Genomic DNA, 19,732 nt, shown 5'->3' with positions numbered 1-19,732 from the left:
AGTTTTTCGTGACTGATGTATAATTATAGGAGTTAACAGTGTGACAATTAGCCCCCATAATTGAACCATGAGAAATATTAATGAAGACGTGATCATTCAGAACCCAAAAACAGTGAAAGTTGCAGTGATGGGCAGATCCAGGTGTATTAACAAGATTCAGTGACTCCAGATAGTCTGAAATCTGAAAATAATGACAATAATATGAGTGGTGCAGAAAAGTCTCAGACCATAAAGCGTCACAAATCAAATGGGCAAACAAATCCGACGAGGTGGCCCAACTGCAGTTTGAGTTGGGTTGAGGGGAGCTCTGGCCCCCCTGCGAAGATGGATGGATGCTCCCATGAGAAACAGAAGCTGGGTCCAGAACCAACAGGCAGAAACAGATAATTTGCAGCAAATAGCAGAGCGAGCTGCCAGAAAATCCTCCTGAAATGAAAGGCATGGTCCTAGCTCGTTTCAGGTCAACAGGGGACAACAGCGTGATCCAGAATAAAAATACTTATTATCCAGGTGAGTTTGGATGGAGGCCTGCTGCAACTGCGATGCAAATTCCGAACTTCTCTCGAGCACCACGCAGCGCTGCTCCTCCACTTCTTTGCACGTCACCTCCATACCCAACAGCACGAGAAGACACCCCCGGGGAAAAACGACGAGACTGACCTGAGTGGCTGAAGTCATCACTGGTCCGGTCCGGTTCTGCTCCAGTCCGACTCCGGCGCTCCACAGCACGAGAGGCGAAGAGGCTGAAGTTGTCCCTGGCCCGGTTCTGCTGCGGTCCGGTTCCGGTTGTGCTTCAAAGCATCTTAGCGTCTCCTCCAGGCGTACACAACGATTCCACAGAGGTGGACAGTCGTTCGTTAAAAGGTAACGGGCTGCTCACTTAGGCTGAGACCGGCTCTGTTAAAGACGAAGTCCCCCCACAGCCAACTCGATTCGGTTCTGGTCCAGTTTGGGGGACACAGGTACACTTCCCCCACACCAGTGAAGACACCACGAGGGTTAGTCCAGCAGAAAACCAGCAAAATACCACCCAGCGATTCTTGTCGGAACCAGGTAGAACCACAAAGGTCCAGATGAGAAGTTCGTTGGGGTCCAGAGAGAGGGAGAAAAAACATTGAACCTTCGTGTGACGACTCCCCGGCTTGGGGGGTCACCTGGCTGGCAGGGTGCGCTCAGAGTGACCGGTGGGGTGGGAGCGGCCGGTCCTGATCCGAAATATATATTTTTGGACGGTCCCGTCTGGCTCTCTGAGTCACTGAACACCGAATTCGGTTGGAAGGGGGACCAACTTTAGTCCGGTTTGAAAAACGGGTCAGTTTGATGATAAAAGACTGCAGTGAAGCCAGAGGGAGCTGCCGTCCATCAGCTTGCCGGAACCGGAAGTGAAGTTCATTGGCTCTGTCCAGGCTTCCATCTTTCTGATCCTCCTTCTGCTTGAAACTTGTGATCTTTTTCATCTCTGACCACACTTCTCTGATATTCTAAAAAAGTTAAATCTGGTCCTCTGGACATTCAAAAAAACAAAACAAAGCAAATCAACAAAAAATGTAGAAACGTTTCGTCTCTCATCCGAGAGACTTCCTCAGTCTGAGGTGCTGTATTCAGCTCAGTCTCTTAAATAGCACCGTCTCAGAGTGGATCAACCAGTTTTGCTGCTGACAACAAAAACCAGCTGATCACATGCTCAAGAAGGACCATCAGCCTAACAATGGATCATTAGCACACTGATGGCTGTTTACTGTTCACAGAGGGCTGAGTGATACTAGCAATCACAGCATTGTAAGAGGGGGGCAGTTGAACCCGGAGGCCTCCACCCCTGTTTAATGATGGACGATTTCTTTTCACAAAGATGGCCTCCTTTACTCCTCTCTCAAACCATCGTTCCTCTCTGTCCAGGATGTGAACATCTTCATCCCTGAAAGAGTGACCGCTGGCCTGGAGATGAGTGTAGACCGCAGAGTCCTGGCCTGATGGTGTTGATCTTCTGTGCTGGGCCATCCTTTTGGCCAGTGGCTGTTTAGTTTCCCCGATGTAAGACTGATCACAGCCCTCCTGACACTGAACAGCATACACCACATTACTCTGTTTGTGCCGGGGAACTGGATCTTTGGGATGAACCAGTCTTTGCCGTAATGTATTTTGGGGTTTAAAAGCCACTGGGACGTTGTGTTTAGAAAATAAACGTCTCAGTTTCTCTGATACCCCCTCAACATATGGAATGACCACTGGTCTGGGTCTGGGTTCCTCCTTTTCACCTGTTGGCTGACTGGAGTCATGTTTGGGTTTCTTCTCTGCTTTCAGGAAGGCCCAGTTAGGATATCCACATTGTTCTAGAGCCTGTCTTGTGTGGAGTTTTTTTGAATGTCCAGAGGACCAGATTTAACTTTTGTAGATTTTTCTACCTGGATTATTGAGCATGCATCAGGATATTATCAATGAATGTTTGCAAGAAAGGATTTATTGAGTATAACAAAGATTCCTTCAAGAAACCTCCCAATATAAATCATAAAACCAGAATGACTTCTGCTCATTCTAAATTTGTCAAATGACCTAAATCTCCTAAAGTGAAGGAGAATCATTTTATAATAATAAGATATATCCTGTAGCCATGTTTCTGCAAAGAATATTTAAATTTGAGGTTGATTTGTGTGCCTTTTATAAATCAGAAGATGAATCCCTCGAGCAATTTTTTTTAAATGTCAATACAAAGTTTTTGGTCAGACATCAGAACTGGATTAATCTCAAATTTAATAATCTTTCTTTTGATGCTGATGCCATTTTACTTTATGTGAATAACTTAAGCTCAGATTTCGCTGACGCCATAAATATAGTCATACTTATAGCAAAGTACAACATTCAGTATAGTAACAGGAGGGATAATAATCCTTCCTTCGTGTTTGATGAACGATTTTAAGTCATACTATTCTTCATTAAGTAGATTAAAAATCTGCAAAACTGCTAAAATCATCTCACAACAGATACAAACTTATTGTTTTAATTAAAAGAATGTTTCTAAAGAAAAAAAAAAACTGATTAGCTTGTCAGCAGGTAAAGTGTGTTTACCTTCGGGACCAATTGAGGTTGTCGATTGGTCAGTTACTGACATGCCTTCGGAGTTGATTGACAGGTTGCACAGTCAAGAATCTGATTGAAAAAAAAACGAGAGCTGCAGCAGCCGCGCTGGGAGGAGGTGGGGTGGCCCAAATGCAGCGGAAGTGCAGCAGTCTGTGCAGCGCAGGGCTCCAAGTAAAGCAGGAGATAACCAGATATTTTGCTTGTGCCCTCACTGCCCTGGGCCCTTTAGAGATCATGGGCCCATGGGCAGTTGCCCAATTGCCCATATGGTTAATCCGGCCTTGAACCCACCTCTTTTTTTTTGCCACTCCTCTTTAAATCTCTATCTGCTTGTATGGTCAGTAAGTCTGGCAGAGAAACGCTGGAGTTGGGGATATGATCCTGCAGCCATGTCTCAGTGAAACACAACACTGCATTCCCGATACTCTGAATGGGTCCTTGTTAGGGCCTGAAGTTCATCCAACTTGTTTCCCAGCGATCTCATATTGCCCGTCATGATCGATGAAAGAGATGGTTTGCACTTCATTCTTCTCTCTTTCTCCCTCTTCTTTGCTCCTGCTCTGCATCCACGACGCCTCCTTTTCAACTCATTTGGGATTTGGGGTTGTAGTTGATATATTATTTGAGCTTTGGAGATGTTAATCCGCTGCTCCCGTTTGTCAAAAAACAACCTTGTTGTTATGGTTATGCATTATGGTTACAAAGCTCTCGACCTTTGACCTCTCTAAGTGGCTTTAAGAATCTGTTGGACTCCTGGCAAGGACCAATGCAGACATGTTCCTGTTTTTAGTTTTCTACATTCGCCTTAGAATCTAGCTGTTTTTGTTACTTTTTTTGCCATCTTATTTGTATTTAAAAAGAAAAAAATCTGTATGCCTTTTTATAACTGTCTATTGTTGTCGCAGTTGTCCACTGTCATCATTCTTTGTTGAAATCAGGTCTCTCTTGTAAATGAGTCCTCGAGACTCAATGGGATTAACCTGTCTAAGTAAAGGTTGAATGACTTATAACAAATGTCCAAAAGCAACGCTGTTTCTTTAAAAATTCCTTCCAGCTGCACAGTGTCCGACACTAGAGAAAATAATCATCGGGGAAAAAAAAGATTTATATCCAGAAAAAAGAGGAATTAAAGTTTTCAAAAGTAATATCTCAGAATAAAAGTAACAGAGCTACTCCAACATGCAGCCACCTTGAGCGGTGCAATTCTAGAAATAAATAATAAATATAATAATAATAATAATCATAATTAATAAATGCACTTTGAAGGTCAAATCAGCTGCATTTCAAAACCTGATTTGCGAAAGCAGGCACGCGCAGAGACGAGCTACTGTGCAATTCTTCGAAATTTAACAAGATAACCACCTAAAAACATTATTATTTGTTTGCTTGAAATAATTGTAAAGGTGTGTCTCAGTCTAACTTTTGCTTAATAAATGCACTTTGATGGTCAAATCAGCTGTATCTCAAGCTGATACGCGGATGTAGGAACGCGCAGAGGGAAGAGTCTCTGAGCGTTTCTTTGAAATTTAACAAGATAAACACCTAAAAACAATTTTTTGTTTGCGTGACTTTATAGTAATGGTGTGTCTCAGTTGAACTTTTACTTAATAAAAGGACTGTGACAGTCAAATCAGCTGTATTTCAAAAGTATTCGCTTCCTTGGTGCTCCCCGTAGCGCGCAAACAGGGAGGAAAAAAGGATGGAGGAATGCTGCACGTTTCTTCGAAATTTAACAAGATAAGCGCCTAAAACAATTATTTGTTTGCTTGACATTATAACAAAGGTGTCTCAGTTGAACTTTTACTTAATAAATTCACTTTAATGGTCAAATTAACTGCGTTTCGCCAGGGCGGCGCAGCAAAATTAAGCTGTTTTGATGGTTGCTCCAAGCAAGCTGGATGATGATGGCAGGCTATGGCAAGTTGATTGTGTCATTAATAGCCACGTTTACCTATTACATGATACAACGGCATGCCATACTACTCGAGTGTCGTCTAGTGGCTGAAAATTTTAGTGTTGAATATTTTCAGTCAGAATGAATGAAAATGGACTTATCTCAGCCAAAAATTGGTTTATAAATATGGAAAAAAAATCCATAAATATGTTTCTTCATCCCATATGTCGCAGGGCATGTAAGTTATGCAAAAAAAACGCGACTTATAGGGCGAAAAATACATTAACTTTTTTTTTTTTTATCTACCTGGATGATTGCCTCACAGCAAGAAGGTCCAGGGTTCAATGTTTGACCTGGGGTCTTTTTGTGTGGAGTTTGCATGTTCTTTGCGTGCTTGCATGGGTTTTCTCTGGGCACTCCGGTTTCCTCCCCCAGACCAAAAACATGCATGTTAGGCTGCCTTCAGGCCCAGGCCTCCCTTGCAAGAGACCTGTGATCTCAATGGGATTTGCCTCGTTAAATAAAAGTTAATAAATTGAGCTTACAACCCTTTTTTATATACTACATTGCCAAAAGTATTTGCTCACCCATCCAAATGATCAGAATCAGAGTCAGAGATTCTTTATTGTCATTCGCACCTCATGTGGTACATGTGGTGGAGCGAAATTATGTACACAGGGTCCCAGTTACATCCAACAATAAAATGTATAAGAAAAACAGTAATAACATCTAAGATATGAACTAAGAAAAACATCAACTAAATATACACTAAGCACTCATAACATAAAAACATTGAACATCAGCACAAACATGAACATGAGTCTGTGTGAGAGGATGTGCACGCATGAACACATCAACATTGAAACAGATCAGCAGCAACATGAAACAGATCAGCAGCAACATGATATGGTTTTTCACAGTGATTATTCTGGTTAGAGATTCATGAGTCTAACAGCCTCAGGGTAGAAGCTGTTCCTCAGTCTAGTGGTTCTACACTTAATGCTCCTCAACCTCCTTCCTGAGGGGAGTGGGGCAAAAAGTTTGTGCTGGGTGAGTGGGGTCCTTCATGATGCAGGTGGCCCTCTTCCTGCATCTGGAGGTGTAGATGTCTGTGATGGTGGGGAGGCTGATTCCAACAGACTTCTGTGCAGCCTTCACCACTCTCTGCAAAGCTTTTCTTTCTGCAGCTGTGCAGCCTCCATGCCACACATTGATGCTGGAGCACAGGATGCTCTCCACTGCACACCTGTAGAAGGAGGTGAGGACTGAGCTTCCCAGACCAGCTCGTCTCAGCCGTCTGAGGAAGTAGAGTCTCTGATGAGCTTTCTTGATCAGGCTGGTGGTGTTGTTGCTCCAGCTGAGGTTGTCATTCATGTGTACACCCAAGTACTTGTAGCTGGAGACCACTTCCACCGCAGATCCTCTTATGTTCAGGGGGATGTAGATGTTTTTTTTTCAGAGTCAGGTGTTCCAATCACTTCCATGGCCACAGGTGTATAAAATGAAGCACCTAGGCATGCAGACTGTTTTTGCAAACATTTGTGAAAGAATGGGTCGCTCTCGGGAGCTCAGTGAATTTCAGCATGGAACTGATCGATGCCACCTATGCAACAAATTCAATCATGAAATTTCCTTGCTCCTAAATATTCCACAGTTAACTGTCAGCTGTATTATAAGAAAATGGAAGTGTTTGGGCATAACAGCCACTTGGCCACGAAGTGGTAGGCCACGTAAACTGACAGAGCAGGGTCAGCGGATGCTGAAGCACATTGTGCGAAGAGGTTGCCAACTTTCTGATGAGTCAGTCACTACAGACCTCCAAACTTCATGTGGCCTTCAGTTTAGCTCAGGAACAGTTCATAGAGAGCTTCATGGAATGGGTTTCCATGGTCGAGCAGCTGCATCCAAGCCATACATCACCAAGTGCAATGCAAAGCGTCGAATGCAGTGGTGTAAAGCATGCTGCCAATGGACTCTAGAGCAGTGGAGGCACGTTCTCTGGAGTGACGAATCGTGCTTCTCCATCTGGCAATCTGATGGACGAGTCTGAGTTTGGCAGTTGCCAGGAGAACAGTACTTGTCTGACTGCATTGTACCAAGTGTAAAGTTTGGTGGAGGGGGGATTAAGGTGTGGGGTTGTTTTTCAGGAGCTGGGCTTGGCCCCTTAGTTCCAGTAAAAGGAACTCTGACTGCTTCAGCATACCAAGACGTTTTGGACAATTCCATGCTCCCAACTTTGTGAGAACAGTTTGGAGCTGGCCCCTTCCTCTTCCAACGTGACTGTGCACAAAGCAAGGTCCATAAAGACATGGATGGAAGAGTCTGGTGTGGATGAACTTGACTGGCCTACACAGAGTCCTGACCTCAAGCCGATAGAATACATTTGGGATGAATTAAAGCAGAGACTGAGAGCTAGGCCTTCTCGGCTAACATCAGTATGTGACCTCACAAATGCGCTTCTGGAAGAATCGTCAAAAATCCCCATAAATACACGCCTAAACCTTGTGGACAGCTTTCCCAGATTGTTGAAGCTGTTCTAGCTTCAAAGGGTGGACTAACGTCATATTGAAACCTATGGATTAGGAATGGGATGTCAGTGTGAGTCAAGGCAGGTGAGCAAATACTTTTGGCAATGTAGTGTATCTTAGATCCTTTATATGCTGTTACTTTTTACACTTTATATTTGCGCTATTGTTGGGTGTAACTGGGACCCTGTGTACATAATTTCATTACACTTCATGTACCACATTTCATGTGAATGACTATAAACTTGACTTGAACTCCAGTTAGAAGCTGAGCACCAGTGTTCTGGATCAACTAAAGACGTCTGAGGGAGGACTGGCTGACTCAGAGGTAAAGAGCATTACAGTAATCCAGTCGACGTGATGAAGGCATTGATTACTCTACCTTCTCAATAACAGGCGGTAGGTGGCGATTTCGCCACTTCCTCAAGTGTCTGACGCCGTCTATTCTGACTGACAACTTTTTCCCCCCATTGGAGCAAATCGATGCATTGGCATGCAATAGTCACATGGCCGATTTCAATCGCTCTAGCAGGAAAGACAATAAGTCTCAGAAGTACAGACTTCAAACTGCACACCAGTTTTTATTAGTGTTGATAGGCCACGTGAAATCAGAGTTATGATCAATAATCCACGCCACATCTTCTTCTGAAATCCATCATCATATCTGAAGCATGTTAGAGCGAGAGGCTGCAGCAAAGACAGGCAGACTCGGGGACAAAACACCCCCATCACCCTCCACTTTCACCTCCCACCCCCGCTGAGCAGAACCCCCCCTCCCGTTTTCTGACAGAGGCTCCAAGTTATTTGTCAAGTGCCAAAAAATCTACAGGAAGAAGAAGAAAAAAGATATGGAAATTGAATGGGATTCAGCCAGCAATAAAGTCACAGCGTGAGCAGGAGTGAGCCGTGAGGTTTGAGAGATTTGTGATATTTAGCGTGTTTGGGTTTTATAGTTGAGGTGTAGTTTAGTGTGTTTAGTTTAGTCAGTTTTTGTGTATTTGAGTCAAAACAACCAGACGATTTTTGAACGCGAGGAGGACTGAACCGCAGAGTCAGAACTTCTCAGACAGAGGAGAGGATCATGAAGGAGAAAAACAGTCCGAGAAAGACTTTGTTGATGAAGAGGGTGATCATGATTTGTTTTAGAAGAGGAAGAGAGCACCTAGCCCCACAAGGAGGTCTGACTCTGCAGAGGAGGGGGTCCAGAACCCCTCTAACTGGGCCAACAGAACCAAGCATCAGTTCTGAGCTCTGGAGAACAGAGGTAGATGTGGTTGTTGACCCAGAGGGCGGACTAATGGAGGAAAATACAATTTTTAAAATTACTGTAAAATAAATAATTTGTGTCAATTAAAAAAACTGTATTGTAGAGTTTTAAACAAAAAACATTAAAGCTTTAAAAAAAATAATAATAATTTAGATATTTTTATTTCAGGCTGAGACGGCTCTAAAAGACTGACTGATTTTTTTGTGTTAAAAATATTTAAAACTAGTATTTTGAAGCAGTTAAATAATGTGGTTGATTTTACCCCTGAGGAACATGAATAGTCATCAAGTTAAAGCGTTAAAACCGTCGTATTCAGATGTTCAAAATATGATGCTTTTGATGTCGATCAGATTTCATGATCTTGTCTGTAGTTACAGAAAGCAAAGAAGTTTGAGTTGCATGCATTCAGCAAGGACTGCTGCAAGATAAAGAATAAAGATAAATTCATTGTGAAATAATTCTTAATTATATTCTTGAAAATGTATGTTATCTCACTGTACAAACTGATTGACAGCTGCTGTGGATTATGACTTCATAACTCTTCTCATGTCTGTGATGCTGGTAAGACATTTTCATCAGTGATCAGAATTTAAACAGTCTGTGTTCACCAGCATTTTCACCAAACAGAACATCAACATCATGTGTTGATGTTGGAAATGGCTCCAGCCTTCTACTCTGAGCCATTAAACTCCTACTCAAAAAGTTGTTGAAAAGGCTGATGAATGTTTCAAGCTGAGGATCGACTTTATCTTAGCCAGCTGCCTAAGGTGACAAAAACTGGCCGTGACCAGTTTCTCAATATCCTTGACCAGGGGAGGCAGAGGAGTAGTGAGCATCCGAACCACTATACAGGATGAAACAACTAAGATCCTGCATTACATCGGGATGAACTGATGATTGAGTGTCTCAGGCAGCAGCAGAAACCCAATGTGGAAGAGGAGAAACAAGAAGAGCCATCATGAAACAATAAGCCCCTGTATGACATTCACTATTGGCAGATTTATGAAGTGACTAATAGCAACAAATCCTACTAGAGGCCAGAGTCTACCATACCAGACAAGAACAAAGATGCAAGCTATCCAAAGATGGCCCTGAAACAGTCCAACACATAATAGATAGATAGATAGATCTGAAGCTCTCGATCTTGACCTCTCTAAGTGGCTTTAAGAATCTGTTGGACTCCTGGCAGGGACCAATGCAGACATGTTCCTGTTTTTAGTTTTCTACATTCGCCTTAGAATCTAGCTGATTTTTTGTTACTTAAAAAAAAAAAAAAAAGAATTTAGCCATCCCATTTGTAAAAAAAAATAAAAAAATTTGTATGATATTTTATAACTGTTTATTGTTGTCGCTGTTGTCCATTCTTGTCATCATTCTTTGTTGAAATCAGGTCTCTCTTGTAAATGAGTCCTTGAGGCTCAATGGGATTTACCTGTCTAAATAAAGGTCGAATGAATGAAAAATAGAAACGTAAAATCCATTCAGGCAAACTATATATGGAACACCATAACCAAGTGGCTAGAATAAAGTACAGGAACATCTAGAATAGTGGTGCATTGGAACATGTGTTGAAAATGAACTGGAGGTTCCACAGTCAAAATGGAAGACTACACCAAGGGTGGTGGGAGAATGGCAAGGCAAACATAACAGAGCTTTAGGTTTGGGTCTAGACCTTGATTTTCCCCCTCTGGTTCTGACCTGCAGCCATGTGATTAAACATAAAACAGCTGTCAGGTGTCCTGTTGAGAATGATGATAAAGTTCCTTTTTTCATCTTTCAGGCTCTGTGCATGCCGACCTTCCAACTGTTGGAGCAACCAAACAGTCTGAGGAACCACCCTGACACTGTGGATGACCTGTTCAGACTGGCCACAAGGTGAGTGTTCTGAAGCCTCATACATACCCATATCCATAACATTATGACCACCTGTTAGAATGGTATCGCTGTAAAATCCAAAAAATAGTATCGCTCTCACAGTAAATTTTGAATAACAGATGACATTTCCTGCCCTTTGGTGTATTTTAACGGGTTGTTATACATCAACATTTACCTACATTTGTAGACAATAAAATTACTATTTTGGAGAGCAACAGCATGTTGTGTGTGAATAGAGCACCTCCGATTCTGTCAGGTGTTCTGATGTTGTGTGCGTGCTGTGTAGAGCTGTCTGGAGACGCTGTGCATAACATGCACTGTCCACAGGGCATTTGATTATTCTGTTGAATAAATGATTGTTTCTGTTTTGGGGATCTGAGAGGAGGGGAGAAGGGGTGTTTTTCAGTGTGCAACCCCGCTGAGTAGGGACAGTATTTGGAGTGGAGGAGGAGAGAAGGACTCTGCGCAGAACCTTTGTGCGTAAATGTGACCATCTGGAGCTTGTGAGCAAGCTGGTTCGCCGCACGTGCTGCAGCTGGAACATCCCTTCCACAGACTGGGTCCGCCGGGCTAAGTGCAACATCTCCTCTTGTTGTATTTTTAATAAATAAACAAAATAAAAATGCGCAATGACTGGACTTTTCGGGGCGGAGTTGCCGGATCCGAACAAAGAGTTGCCAGGCCACAACAGGTCAAAATGAGAGGGTTCCCAGATCTTGTTCCGGCAGGATCCAGCTCAAATTAACTACTGGTTCTGACTAGGGATGGGGCCGATCTTGTATCGGTATCAGCCTCCGATACCAGCATAATTTACCCATCTGATTTTTCCGATCCAACCTGCAGAGATTTCCGATCCACGATACATGTCTGTGTCTGCTGAAACTTCTCCACATGTGATTCTCTGCCGGCTGCTCTTCAAGTTGGCTTCAAACTATGGAATGGATTTCCTGAACGGAGGCGGATCTCATGAAACCCAGAGTAATAAGACCCGCCTCACATTCAGGAAATCCATTTCATAGTTTACAGCCAGCTAAAATGTGAGTAAATACATGAAGACTGAGCAGCAACACTCTGGCTAACGGCTAACCAACTTTTCATAATAACATGTCCGCTGTGTGGAAGTATTTTACACTAAACACCGCAAGACGGCAATGTGCAATGTCTGCAGAGTCGCTGTACCGAGAAGAGAAAGCTCTGTCACAACCTACAATACAACAAACTTAATCAAACATTTGAAAAAGCACAAGGATTGTTTAGCCAGACACCGCAGTAAAGTTAGTTTTACGATGGAACTCCGTGGCTTCAGTGGTGTGTTCCTCTCGTTCAGTCCGAAGCAGGCAGTCAGATTTTGGTCAGCCGCACCCAGTCTGCCCCGTCTTGGAGGAGGGGCAGACTGAGCATGGCTGACTAAAATCAGACTGCCTGCTTCACAGCTTGATTGATGGTTTGCAACCAATATAGAGTTTACGTTTACGCTCCAGGAGATATTTATCAGTACAACAGTAGACATAATAAAAAAAACAACATGAATTAAAAAATAAAAGAAAATTATATATAAATAAAAGAAAAGAAACAAAAACAGCTACATTATAAAGCGATGTAAAATACTGAAAACAGGAACATGTCTTTGTTGGTTTTTGCCATACAAGGATTCGGGTACTGAAATGGCCAGCGTGCAGTCCAGATCTTTCACCTATAGAGAACATTTGGCGCATCATAAAGACGAAGGTGCGACAAAGAAGGCCCAAAACGATTGAACAGTTAGAGGCCTGTATTAGACATGAATGGGAGAGCATTCCTATTTCTAAACTTGAGAAACTGGTCTCCTCTGTCCCCAGACGTCTGTTGAGTGTTGTAAGAAGGGGGGATGCCACACAGTGGTAAAAATGGACTTGTCCCATCTTTTTTGGGATTTGTTGACGCCATGAAATTTGGAAACAACAGATTTTTCCCTTAAAATGATACATTCTCTCAGTTTAAACTTTTGATCTGTGATTTGTGTTCTATTCTGAATAAAATATTAGATGTTGGCACCTCCACATCATTGCATTCAGTTTTTATTCACAATTTGTTTAGTGTCCCAACTTTTTTGGAATCCGGTTTGTGTATGTATGTATATATATATATATATATATATATATATATACAGTGCCTTGCGAAAGTATTCGGCCCCTTTGAACTTTTCACCCTTTTGCCACATTTCAGGCTTCAAACATAAAGATATAAAATTTAAAAATTTTTGTGAAGAATCAACAAGTGTGACACAATCGTGAAGTGGAATGAAATTTATTGGATGTGTCAAACTTTTTTAACAAATAAAAAACTGAAAAGTGGGGCGTGCAATATTATTCGGCCCCTTTACTTTCAGTGCAGCAAACTCACTCCAGAAGTTCAGTGAGGATCTATGAATGATCCAACGTTGTCCCAAATGACTGATGATGATAAATAGAATCCACCTGTGTGTAATCAAGTCTCTGTATAAATGCACCTGCTCTGTGATAGTCTCAGGGTTCTGTTCAAAACTCGAGAGCATCATGAAGACCAAGGAACACACCAGGCAGGTCTGAGATACTGTTGTGGAGAAGTTTAAAGCCGGATTTGGATACAAAAAGATTTCCCAAGCTTTAAACATCCCAAGGAGCACTGTGCAAGCAATCATCTTGAAATGGAAGGAGTATCAGACCACTGCAAATCTACCAAGACCCGGCCGTCCCTCTAAACTTTCATCTGGAACAAGGAGAAGACTGATCAGAGATGCAGCCAAGAGGCCCATGATCACTCTGGATGAACTGCAGAGATCTACAGCTAAGGTGGGAGAGTTTGTCCATAGGACAACAATCAGTCGTACACTGCACAAATCTGGCCTTTATGGAAGAGTGGCAAGAAGAAAGCCATTTCTCAAAGATCCATAAAAGTGTTGTTTAAAGTTTGACACAAGCACCTGGGAGACACACCAAACATGTGGAAGAAGGTGCTCTGGTCAGATGAAACCAAAATCCAACTGTTTGGCCACAATGCAAAACGATATGTTTGGCATAAAAGCAACACAGCTCATCACCCTGAACACACCATCCCCACTGTCAAACATGGTGGTGGCAGCATCATGGTTTGGGCCTGCTTTTTGTCAGCAGGGACAGGGAAGATGGTCAGAATTGATGGGAAGATGGATGGGACCAAATACAGGACCATTCTGGAAGAAAACCAGTTTGAGTCTGCAAGAGACCTGAGACTGGGACGGAGATTTATCTTCCAACAAGACAATGATCCAAAACATAAAGCCAAATCTACAATGGAGTGGTTCACAAATAAACGTATCCAAGTGTTGGAATGGCCAAGTCCAAGTCCAGACCTGAATCAAATCGAGAATCTGTGGAAAGAGCTGAAGACTGCTGTTCACAAACACTCTCCATCCAACCTCACTGAGCTCGAGCTGTTTTGCAAAGAAGAATGGGCAGAACTTCAGTGTCTCCATGTGCAAAACTGACAGAGACAAACCCCAAGAGACTTGCAGCTGGAACTGCAGCAAAAGGCGGCGCTACAAAGTATTAACGCAAGGGGTCGAATAATATTGCATGCCCACTTTTCAGTTTTTTATTTGTTAAAAAAGTTTGACACATCCAATAAATTTCATTCCACTTCACGATTGTGTCCCACTTGTTGTTGATTCTTCACAAAACAATAAAATTTTATATCTTTATGTTTGAAGCCTGAAATGTGGCAAAAGGTTGAAAAGTTCAAGGGGGCCGAATACTTTCGCAAGGCACTGTATATATATATATATATATATATATATGTGTGTGTATATATGTGCATGTATGTATGTATATATATATATATATATATATATATATATATATATATATATATATAGATATGTATATATATAGATATGTGCATAGGCCTGTCACGATAACAAATTTTGCTAGGCGATTAATTGTCTCGAAAATTATTGCGCTAAACGATAATGTTATTAGAAATTGATCAATAATTAGTAATTATTGTCAAATTTAAGAAGAAATGTTCATTGGTTTTGCATGTAGTACCTTTTTTCAACCAACGGATGGCAATATAAGACTGAACGGAAGGATTGATAGCAAATGGACTGTACTTATATAGCGCCTTTCTATCTTATCAAGACATTCAAAGCACTTTACATTACAATCTGTGCCTCATTTCTCATTTACCCATTCATACAGCACTCTACTAGATCTATACAAAGCTAATTGAACAAATTGTTCTAAAGAGACCAATCAGAGCTTTATCACATTCATAAATTGATGGGACACACATCGGCGACAATGAGTGGTTCACTGTCTTGCCCAGGGACACTTCGGCATGTCACTTCTAGTGGATTCGAACACCCATCTCTTGCATTGGAGGACGACTGCTCTAACCACTCAGCCACAGCTGCCCAAAGTAAGGGAGCAAGCAAGAAAAATGGTAGCGAGGCCCTTTGACGTGACATGGGCTGTCTCTTTTCGGTTCTCAAAATGGCGGATGCTCTGTGTGGTTTGAGCTCTTTAGCATATAATTTTTCACACAAAGCTTTTAATTAAAAAAAAAAAATTGGTAAACAAGTTTTCAGCTTCTTTTTGCAGCAAAAAACAACTTTTTACATGAAGGCACGGGTTTCAACCTTGAATTTTGGAGCTTTGACAAGACAGAGGTTTTTCCCTGAGGACGGCCTGTTAGCTTAGCTCGTAGCTTAGCTACACAACTTAGCTGATTAACGATTCAAAACCGCAATTTTGTATGGTTAAAATGGATTTTAAAGAGAAAAGGAGGGGTCAGTGAAGAGCGCCAGAGTTGAGCCTTTTTCATCCAGTGTCTTCAGTAGAAAGAGACACGAAAAAACGACAAAACCAATAAATGAAAATGAGGTCGATAATTTTCATTCATGCGATTAATTGATTTATTGTTTATTGTGACAGGCCTATGTGCGAATGCTTTTTGTAGTGCTTTCAACATCATCCTCCTCAACAAACTGGGTAAACTGGGACTTCCACACTCCACCTGCACATGGGTAAATAGTTTCCTTTGCGACTGCAGTCAGAGGGTTTGAATGGGCCTTCACACATCCATGGCCCTCAGCCTCAGCACGAGAGCCTCCGAGGGCTGTGTGCTGAACCCCCTTCTATGCCCTCTACACATGACTGCACCCCTGCTCATCACAGCAACACCATAGTCAAATTGGCGGATAACACCACATTAGTAGAGCTCATCAGTGGGGGGGATGAGTCCACCTACAGGGACGAGATGGAACAGTTGACTGCTTGGTGCAGGGGGAACAATCTCTTCAACACCTCAAAGACTAAGGAGCTGATCGTCAACTTCAGGATAATGCAAATGGCAGTCCCACCTCTGATTATAAGTGGAGACGGTGTGGAGAGAGTAGCTGACTACAGTTTCCTGGGAGTCCATATTGAGGGAAATCTGACATTGAGCGTGAACGCCTGTAAGTTGCTGAGAAAGACCCAGCAGAGACTATTTACTGGCAATGCTCAGGAGGAACAACATCGCCCATAGACTGCTGGTGTTTTTCTCCCCATGTTCCATAGAGAGCATCTTAACATACTTCATCACTGTGTGGTATCTTATCTGCACAGTGGCTCAGAGGAAAGCGCTCCAGAGTTATCAACACAACCCAGGAGATCGTGGACTGCCCTCTTCTCTCACTGGAAGATCTACACAGTTCCCACTGCATAGGGAAAGCCCACAACATGTTGAAGGACATGTCTCAGCCTGGACATGATCTGTTTGAACTGTTACCATCAGGGAAAAGGTTCAGATCAATCAAGACAAGAACAAACCGATTTAAAAATAGTTTTTATCCATCAGCCGTTACTGAACTTGACAACAGCTGTAATAAGAACTGAATAAGTGCAAAAAGGGACAACTAGTGTGATATCAATCTGCTTGTGTTGCACATTTGGAGTGTTTAAAATCTATAACTATTACCTTTTATACAGTTTATTATGTTTATATATATATATGTATATGTGTATATGTGTATATGTGTATATGTGTATATGTATATATGTGTGTATATGTATATATATGTATATGTGTATATGTATATATGTATGTATATGTATATATGTATATATGTATGTATATGTATATATGTATGTATATGTATATATGTAAATGTATATATGTATATATATATGTGTATATGTATATATGTATATGTATGTATGTATATATATATGTATATATGTATATATATATATATGTATATATATATATATGTATATTGTATATATATATGTATATATATATGTATATTGTATATATATATGTATATATATATGTATATTGTATATATATGTATATATATATGTATATTGTATATATATATATATGTATATATATATATATGTATATTGTATATATATGTATATGTATATATATATATATGTATATTGTATATATATGTATATATATGTATATTGTGTATATATATATGTATATATATATGTATATTGTATATATATGTATATATATATGTATATTGTATATATATGTATATATATGTATATTGTATATATATATGTATATATATATATATGTATATTGTATATATATATGTATATATATATGTATATTGTATATATATACAGATATGTATATATATTCAGAATAAAGGGACGAGACAGCCCCTGGTTTACTCCAGAGCTAGCTGACCTCCTGCACAGGAGAGATCATCTTTGGGCCGCAGCGAGAAAATCTGACTCAGACACTGATTGGTTGAGTTTCCGACAGATGAGGAATAAATGTACAACTTCTGTCAAAGCAGCAAAACGAAACTATTTCTTATCTCAGACCTCCAAAAATCTAAATGACCCCAACAGATTCTGGAAAACAATTAAATCTCTCTCAGGCACTCCCCAATCATCTGACCTCCCATCACAACTTCTCGTTAACTCTGTTCCTGTGTCAAATAAGCACGAGATCCTGAACTGTCTCAACAAACATTTTGTTGCTTCTGGTTCTTTATTTGACACAGTTACTAATGGAAAATCAGCCACTTCACTTAATAACCAAACTTCTACAAATCAAATCCCTCCTACAAGTCAATCCTCAGTTAATCACACCTTCTCTTTTTCTCCATTCTCAGTCAGTGAGGTCAATAAACTGTTAAAAGATCTTGATCCTAAAAAATCTGCAGGTCCAGATGAACTTCCACCATATTTCTTAAGGCTGGCTGCTCATATCATCACAGTCCCTGTGACCCACATCTTCAATCTCTCCATAAGACAAAACTCCATCCCAGACACTTGGAAAACAGCCTTTGTTCTTCCTTTGCTGAAGGGAGGTGACCCCACCTCACTGAACAACTATCGACCAATCTCTAAACTCTGCATTTTAGCCAAGGTTCTAGAAAAACTGATAAACTCTCAAATCAAAAATTACCTGGACTCATTTAACATCTTACCTCCACATCAATCTGGTTTCAGGAAACAACACAGCACAACCACTGCTTCACTGAAGGTTCTTAATGACGTTGTTGAAGCACTGGATGCTAAGGATTATTGTGCTGCACTTTTCTTAGACCTGTCTAAAGCTTTTGACACTGTGGATCAGAACATCTTGTGTCATAAACTCTCAGAAATCGGTTTCTCAGATCACACCATTGGTTGGTTCTCTAACTATCTTTCAGACCGGAGGCAATGTGTTCAACATAATGGTACTTCCTCCAGTTATTTAACAGTCAACAATGGTGTACCACAAGGCTCAGTCTTAGGACCCACCCTCTTTACAATCTACATACATAATGTAGGTAAAAACATCCCTAATGCATCCATACATTTCTATGCTGATGACACAGTTGTTTATTGTCGAGCTAAAACTGTTGCTAAGGCTTTCCAGCTTTTGAAATATGCATTCAACATCATCCAGACTGATTTATTTCACCTCAAACTTGTCCTAAATGCCGAAAAAACCAAAGGGATGCTTTTTTCAAATAGGAAGTCGGTCCCAGCAGTTCTTCCTCCGATTTTATCCTCAAATGGTGTTCCCATTGAGTTTGTTGATTCCTATAAATATTTGGGTATCTTGGTCGACTCACATCTTTCTTTTAAGCTCCATGTGGAAAACTTGATAAAGAAACTGAAAGTTAAACTGGGTTTCTTTTTCAGAAACAGATCCTGTCTAACCCTGAATGCTAGAAAACGCCTTGTATCTGTGACTTTCCTTCCCTCAATTGATTTTGGTGATATTATTTACATGAACGCTCCTACAAGAACCCTGCAGATGTTGGATGCTGTCTATCATGGTGCACTAAGATTCATAACTGGCTGTGATTATCGTACCCACCACTGCACCCTGTATTCACTGGTTAACTGGACATCATTAACTTCACGCAGACTCTCTCACTGGTACATTTTCATCTTTAAATCACTTCTTGGTCTGCTGCCTTCATACATCTCCTACATGTCTCTGCGTGAGTGCAGCTACGGAGTGCGCTCTCAGGACATTATTACCTGCAGTGTTCCCTCAGTGAGGACTGAACTAGGCAAAAGGGCCTTCTCCTACTCCGCTCCTGTTTCCTGGAATATCTTACAAAAAGATTTGAAGCTCTCGACCTTGACCTCTCTAAGTGGCTTTAAGAATCTGTTGGACTCCTGGCAGGGTCCAATGCTGACATGTTCCTGTTTTTAGTTTTATACATTTGTCTTGGAATCTAGCTGTTTTTTTTTTTTTTGGTTTTGTTACCTTTTTCCTTTTAGCCATCCTATTTGTTAAAAAAAAAAAAAAAAAACTGTAGTATGAGTTTTTATAATTGCTTATTGTTGTTGCTGTTGTCCATTGTTGTCATCTTTCTTTGTTGAAATCAGGTCTCTCTTGTAAATGAGTCCTCGAGGCTCAATGGGATTTACCTGTATAAATAAAGGTTGATTGATATATATGTATATATATATGTATATTGTATATATATATGTATATATATATGTATATTGTATATATATATGTATATATATATGTATATTGTATATATATATGTATATATATATGTATATTGTATATATATATGTATATATATATGTATATTGTATATATATATGTATATATATATGTATATTGTATATATAT

At 40.7% G+C, this 19,732-nt stretch overlaps 1 protein-coding gene across 1 annotated transcript in view; it reads left to right on the top strand.

Moving 5' to 3' along the window:
* The window catches only part of tnpo3 (transportin 3), a 99,324-nt gene that overhangs the window by 35,816 nt on the left and 43,776 nt on the right, over positions 1-19,732 (top strand). Inside the window, exon 18 of the mRNA XM_037696060.1 lies at positions 10,542-10,636. Coding sequence (XP_037551988.1) covers positions 10,542-10,636 — 95 coding nt within the window. The remainder of the gene's footprint in view (positions 1-10,541; positions 10,637-19,732) is intronic.

Source organism: Nematolebias whitei, chromosome 22 (assembly GCF_014905685.2).
Source record: "Nematolebias whitei isolate Nwh7 chromosome 22, NemWhi1, whole genome shotgun sequence".
NCBI classification, from domain to species: Eukaryota; Metazoa; Chordata; class Actinopteri; order Cyprinodontiformes; family Rivulidae; genus Nematolebias; species Nematolebias whitei.
Note: the sequence above shows the minus strand (reverse complement) of the source record. Positions and strands in the feature narration are given on the sequence as shown.